The sequence below is a fragment of the Malus sylvestris genome, chromosome 12 (genome assembly GCF_916048215.2).
Source record: "Malus sylvestris chromosome 12, drMalSylv7.2, whole genome shotgun sequence".
NCBI lineage: Eukaryota > Viridiplantae > Streptophyta > Magnoliopsida > Rosales > Rosaceae > Malus > Malus sylvestris.
The window spans coordinates 14661564-14669155 of record NC_062271.1 but is presented as its reverse complement, the minus strand read 5'-3'; the positions used below and the strand labels follow the sequence as shown (position 1 = coordinate 14669155).

At 37.1% G+C, this 7592-nt stretch overlaps 1 protein-coding gene across 1 annotated transcript; it reads left to right on the top strand.

Annotated features, from left to right (window-relative positions):
- The first annotated feature begins 2648 nt into the window (after window positions 1-2648).
- Window positions 2649-6944, top strand: LOC126592710 (F-box protein PP2-A15-like). The gene is made up of 3 exons (XM_050258471.1): window positions 2649-3336; window positions 3434-3552; window positions 6119-6944. The coding sequence occupies exons 1-3, from the start codon at window positions 3025-3027 to the stop codon at window positions 6579-6581; spliced, it is 894 nt and encodes a 297-aa protein (XP_050114428.1). The 5' UTR covers window positions 2649-3024; the 3' UTR covers window positions 6582-6944.
- The last annotated feature ends 648 nt before the right edge of the window (window positions 6945-7592 follow it).

Genomic DNA, 7592 nt, shown 5'->3' with positions numbered 1-7592 from the left:
AAGTTAACCGTGACATCACAAATTAACCATCAGATTTTCCTTAACTCATTGAATTGGACGGGATACACATCACAACCAAATTATCCTTCTCAAGTTCCCTAACTATGAAAAGCATGATAGAAAAACATATCAAAGGTCATTAAGTTCTTTGAAAGCCATAAGCATTGCTGAAGCATTCGTAACTATGAAAAGCATGATACTCCTGCCAAGGATTTACTTAACACAATCATGACTAGTGACTTCCACTATTTGTGAATATAAGTTCATAACGATTAGGTGAAACTCCTTTATACTCTAGCATCAAGTTCATGCATGCAAACTAAATATGCATCCTCAATCAACATACATAAACAAGTTTTAATAACTTAGATAAGAAAATCACATTCAAGACTCAAGAAACAATAATTGGATGTAATCAATTCATATAAAACATATAATCATGGCTTCGAATTCACCTCTAACTAAAAAGAAATTAGTTCCTCATGTCTTTGAAAACATAAAACCAAATTAAAACAAACATTAAACTAAAACTAAGGATAGAATACACCTAGGAACGTCCAGCAATCCAAGCTTGAATGGCAAGGCATGACTCCAAGGGTCTCATCTCCTTCCTTCCTTGCAAATCTACGCACAAGTATGTATTTTCTAATGTTTTGGCTCTTGTATGTGTGGTGTAGAATGAATATGGGGTTGGTGATCTGATTTTTGCGACAGAATGATGTATTTACAGGCTAAGCATGGCATAAGGCTGAGTAGGAATAGGATTGTGTAACCAAAACCTAAGTGGAATGGGTTAAAACAATCAGAAACCAAGGGGAATTAGGCTAGAGTTACACAGCACAAATTCCTACAAGGAAGGGGATAAATTCAACCTAATTCAAGAGGGAAAAGGACTAGGGTTTGGCAAAAATCCAGAAGGAAAAGGATTGCAGGTTCTAGAGCTTCTAGGGGGAGGCGCCATATTTGTAGGGAATTCTAGAAGAAGTGTTATGTGGCTGATTTTTAGAAGAACAAGGCCTAAAACATGTGGCACCAATGTAGGAACAGATAAGACTTCTAGAAATCAGGTATTTAGGTCCCCTCGCAGCTGGATTTAAGGCATGATAAGATTAAGATATGATAAGATAAGGTTTTTTTGTATAAGATAAGGTCGGATAAGGTTTTGGATAATATTCCTTCTTTTGAGCTGATTCCTTATCTTCTTTGTCTTGGATTTATTTCTTCAACTCTTTAGCACATTCCTTGACATCTTTGGTCTTCAAATTCGTCCATCCATCTTGCTCCATACGTAAGTTATCCATTCCAGCGCAAAACTGCTCTAAAATGCTCCAAAATGCACTTTCTTGCCAACTTTGTCATTTGGACTTATAAACACACAAAAATAGCTTAAAACATTATAATAAGTAGAAACTAACTACGAAAATGCAAGAAAACAAGCTAACTAAGTCGCATAAATATGCTCCTATCATTTATATAAAAGTTTACCAAATACTCAGATAAAGTTTACCAAACACTCAACAACTTTATTTTACAGCTATTTATTCTCACAACACATTAGAAACAACTTTTTTATTTTTTATTTTTTAAATTTGTTAAAAGCACAGCAATGCCAAGCAAACCCTTAGAAGATAAGCTGTGTTGTAAAAAAAAATTAGGATTTAAGACCATGTGGTGAATTATGTTAGGATTTAGGCCCAAAATTATAAATTTTGTCTAGTCTCTGTTAATTATTAGTACATGAGGCTCACATGTGAAACTAAAAAAATAAAGTTAATCTCACATATAAGCTCCACGTGCTAACATTTAACGGAGAGTTCCGTTTTAGCCTAATATGTATGACTAATGGAGAGTTGACATAATTTTTAATTTTGGGCCTAAATCCTAAGAGATTCCACCACATGGTCTTAAATCATGGTTTTTTTTTTAATCACAAAAGTCATCTGCAGGTTTAAAGGAATCCATTAAATGACATGGATCCAAAGGTCCATATTCAGTCATCTGCAATTTTTTTTATTAACGATTTTTTTAATGCTTCTACAATGTAGACTCAAAGTAGTTCTTTTCTCATATTTTTTTAATAGATTTGGTGTTTTACAGGAGAGTATTAATTAACTCATGGCTAGAGAAAACCCTAGAACTGCTTGAAGAATTGGAACATATTGACCAAATTCATAGGCCAACAATGATACAAGGGCACCAAATGGGTAGAAAAATCATCAACTCATGAACTGACAAAACGAAAAAAAAAATTGCAAAAGCCTGATTAATCTATCTACATATGTGAACAATAATAACGAATATAGGATTGTGTTTCGCTTACCTAATGGTGATTTTTCTGTAGATAGTAGGGAGACTTTCGGCAACAATCTCATCCAAGCTTTGCAGACTCCATCGGCAAATTAAGAAGAGATTTCATTGTTTTTGTTATTGGCTCAAAGTCTGTAGGTAGTTTGTTTTCATGATTACAACTAGTTAGGGTTTATTCCATTTTTAAATTTTATTTTTAATTTTCCAGATTTTTTTTTTCAGTTTTAATTTTTATCATTAATATATATATATAGAAACACAACTAAGCGGAGATATCATCGTCCAGCAATATACAAGAATAAAAACAATATCCATCTAAATATAACGTAATAAAAAAAATATGGGTTGTAATACACTACACGGTAAGTAACTAATGGTGGGGAGCGAAATTGCATCCTCCCTCCCTCCCCTCAGCTCCTCCGTCCCTTCCAACTCTCCCTGACTTCCCCACCTTGCAAAATTTTCCCGGAAAATATGATTGACTTGAAAACCCATCACAAACCCAAAAACCCATGCTAGAATTTCCCACTACACTTTCTCACTAACCAAACACTCCAAATCGCCACACAACCCCCACCATCTTCCTCAAAACCCTAAGAAAACCCACCCATCCATTTCTTCGATTCTCCGCCTTACAAACATATCTGCGTTGGACGCCATGACCTGATTGGAGCACAACAGTCTCTGTAGATACAGTGAAATCTAGGAGGAGAGGATATGGGGGCTTCGCTCTCGAACCTGACGGAGGGGGCGAACGGGTCTGGTCATGGACCGGGTCTTGGCGACATACCGGAGAGCTGTGTGGCCTGCGTCTTCATGTACCTGACTCCGCCTGAGATTTGCAATCTTGCGAGGCTCAACAGGGCGTTTCGCGGTGCGGCGTCGTCTGATTCGGTTTGGGAATCCAAGTTGCCCCCAAATTACCATGATCTACTCGATTTGGTGCCTCCTCAGAGGTACCAAAATCTCTCTAAAAAGGACATCTTTGCTATGCTCTCCCGCCCTGTACCCTTCGACGATGGCAATAAGGTGGGTTGTTTGTTTGTGATTGGGAATTAGGGTTTTGGGTTTGGTGATATCTGAATTTGTTCATTTTTTTTTTTTATGTGTTTGGTGTGTTTTGCAGGTAGTGTGGATAGACAGGGTCACAGGGAGGGTTTGCATGTCGGTTTCTGCCAAGGGGATGGCGATAACTGGGATCGAAGATAGGCGATACTGGAACTGGATTCCTACTGAAGAATCTAGGTTAGCTAATTATCTATTATCTACTAGTTTGTGCTTTTGATATACATAGTTTTTTCCTTTCTTTGTTTGGGAGTACTTTTTAGGCTTTGCAAATTTAATTGAGCTTCTGCTCATTCAGTCAAGTTTTTTTGTTTAGTGATAATTAAGTAGTTATATTAACCAAATAAGAGGAGAAATCAGAAACTCTTAAGGAACTGATATTCGTGCTTGAAAGATGTTTATATCTTTTGTTTCATCAGGACACTTTCTTGTCTTTTAGGTTCTTTTTTCATTCTCTAATAACTTGTTAGAAAATTTGGCGAGGAGGGATTGAGGCATCTATTTGTAAATGGTTGCCAACTAGGTGATGTCTTAGTCGCACAAAATTTAATCTGAATAGACAGTCATGGCATCCATCTCAAATGATTGAACACATGGTGAACATCAGTTGAGTGCTAAACAGAATTTTGGCTCACACGAGTATGGTCTTGTAGGTTTTCCTACTAACATTGTATTATATGCCAGTTGCATGCAAATTTGTCTCCCACATGTTATGAAATGATACTACATTTATCAAGAAGGTGAAGAAAATTTTGTGCAGGGAAGATATGGTAGTATCTTATGGTACTATGGACGCTTTTCTTATGTGAGAGCAGATCACTCACAGGTTAAGATTAGGCTTCAGTAGGTGCAATCCATTCTATAATTAGTGCATGTGCTAATTTTGTGGACTGGAGTCTGGTGAACTATGTCATTATCGGGTTTGACATATATTTGATGCAAATGTTGAGGATGCATGAAAGAATAAAATTTTTATCTTTATAGAAGTCTGTATTCTTGGGAGCAGCCTCTCCATAAATGGGGGTAAGGCTAGCCGACATTCACCTCTCCCAGACCCTGCGTAAAGCGGGAGCCTTGTGCACTGGGTACGACCTTTTTTTTTTTAGAAGTCTGTATTGTTAGCCGACCCCACTTAGTGGGAAAAGGCTTTGTTGTTGTTGTATAGAAGTCTGTATTGTTGGTTAATTCTCTTTGTTGTTGTAGCAAAATATATCCTTGCTTGGTTGTTTTATACTTGAACACGCTTCTCTATATTATCTTGTTTGTGACTGGCTTGGTGCTGTTAGTTAATTGGTCATCTGATATAATTACATAGTGTATGGCATGTCAGGTTGAATACTATGGTCCACCTCTCTATCATTGTAGTTCTGTACATTGGGAGGGTTACTTAACGTCATTATTCTAATTACTACACTGGGGGTCTAAGATGTCTTTCTAGCTTTGAATTCTCAAAGTTGAATGAATTTATGCCTAAAACCTGCACGTGTTTATCCTTTAGAAAAATACATGTATAAAAAGTCAGATAAGCAGGTGATGCCATTTTTTTCATGTTGTTCTATATTCAACACGTTCTGTAACTGATTTTATTGCGCCCAACTGCTAAGGAGTTATTGTTTTTTTCTGGGGTATATGTTTCATTTCATAGTTTTTGTAGCGAATTTCTGATTTGCATACACTTGTACATCAGTAAACCCAAAATAAATTCCTATCTTTGTTTTCAGCTGGTTGGAGAACCTAATTTCAAGACCTGTATGTTATAATCTTTATTTTTCTCAAAAATGAAACTGTTTATCTTTATGAAAATGGCTAGCTATAGTTTCAATCGAGGAGAGAACAAATGCAATTGTTAAGTTGCAGTTGGAAATTAAGTTTTGTTGTCAGCTAATGTACAATATTTCCTATATTTGGTAGTAACTGAGTTCTGCTTTACTAGAAACACACTTGCCTCTCGCTACCTTACTTAATATTAGATATATTGTGTATGTACTAATATATAGTTCACTGGATAGTGCACTACCAAACAAGGAATGTAATCTAGGTAAAACTGGAGGTTTAAAAGTTCAGAGCCTAAAAGTCTAAACTACAAAACATCAATGAAATTTTAGTTGGTCTTGACAGAGTTGTTCTAAGTCAGGGTCTTCAAGAAATCAAGGTTAATCATGGCAGTAGAATGTTCCACTTATTCGCTCAAATTCCGTCTTATCTATGTATAATAATGTTTACAAAGGGTCTACACTCTATACGGACAATTAGAAACTCCTCAAGGTCAGTGGAGAATCTTGGTTGGCCTATGTCAAACTGAAAAGGGTGAACCACTTTGTCACTATGGAATGCACTAGTAATTAGTGCGTTTCTTTCTGCAGTGGTTTATTTCTCGTGTACTAGTTTCTTGTGTGGAATCAGAATTGCCAATGTAGTTCTCACATGCCATTCATCAGTAGTCATTGTTAAAGGTAATTTCTGATTTTCAACGCCACCACTCAATCAGAGAGATTAGCTTATGCTTTTCTGTGACTGGGGCTGCCACCTTTGATCTCATTACATCAACTAACTATTGTGTTTTAATACTTTTACAGCAATGTATGTTCATAAATCTCTTTTGGGTCAGTTATCACAATTAAAACATTGATTGCAAGTTATGCCAGCTTGCTGTCAATTCATTATTTCTTCATTTTTTTTCTCAGCATTACGATGTATTATATTTTATAGATGTTGATGATCTGCATGCTCTGTTCTTTATTTGCAGGTTTCAGGTGGTGGCGTATTTACAGCAAATATGGTGGTTTGAAGTAGATGGGGTGGTGAAGTTCCCGTTTCCCGCTGATATCTACACTTTGTCTTTCAGGCTTCACATTGGAAGATTCTCAAAAAGATTGGGACGACGTGTCTGCAATTTTGAGCACACCCATGGTTGGGATTTAAAGCCCATGCGATTTGAGTTGTCGACTTCAGATGGACAGCAAGCATCATATGAATGCTGCTTGGATGAAATTGAACATGAGGATGCATATGGAAACCATAAGCGTGGATGCTGGGTTGAGTACAAGGTTGGTGAATTTACTGTCACCGATACAGATCCAGTAACAGAAATTAGGTTTTCCATGAAACAGATTGATTGCACACATTCGAAAGGTGGGCTATGCGTGGATTCTGTGTCTATTGTCCCCAGTGATTTGAAAGAAGATAGAAGAAGAGGGGTCTGGAAGTAAGCCAAGCCCTAAACAGGGAAGTTGATCATTCGCAACAGTGATCCCACAAGATTGAAGCTGGGATTTGTAATACAGCTTATACTTTGAAAAAGGCACAAGGTGTTTTGGAGGATGGAGGATGTCATCTTATTTGGTTTTTGCAGTAGGTGTGTGTCCTCTATGGTTTCTGTAAGTTGAGTTCATGTATTTGATCCAAGTTTTATTCCATTGTATACCTTTGCAGATTAGATTAAGTGAATACACTTGGTTGTTGCCTTGTGTTTGTCAGTTGCTCACTGTAAAGCATTTTGTAACCTAGATATATGTGATGTCTAATAACACTGTTTGCATTGGTTTCATAGATCATGCTAGATTCTTGGAAAATCATGGATGTCGAAAGGTCATGGCCTCTCTCTCTCTCTCTCTCTCTCTATTTATCTTTTTGGGTTTATTGGTGAATGTGTTTTCTGGGTTTGGTTAATTATCATCTTGATCTACGATATGTACCCTCTCTATCTCCCTAGATGTATTTAGTTCATCAATATCCTTTGTACTAAAAATTAGTTCTCAATGCAAGTATCTGGTGGTTAGCCTGTCCTCTTTAATCCGTTGTGTTTCGGGTTCAAATCCTTCTTTCTTGCTCCTCTTAGTGTAGATTAGCATATGATATTGGTTGTAATAAAAAATACAAAACGACATAAACGTCCTCACTATGCATGATCTATCCATCTCCTCTGGATTCTAGTTAATTGTGGTGCTGAGCTGGCAGTACGGGTTGTCGGCCGCTTTTGGATTCTGGGAAGCTGTTGCGGAACGGATTTGGATCCTCCCTGAGCTTAATTAGGGATCCTCCTGATCAAGACATGTGGGTTGTTGGATGAAAATTCAACAGTTATAATTATTATAACTTTAAAGGGACTCTCCTGTTTGTAGCCGTTGAATTTTCATCCAACGGCCCAAGTGTCCTGGTCAGGAGGATCCTCTCCATAAGCTCAAGAGAGGATCTAAATCCGTTGTGGAACATCCATCACC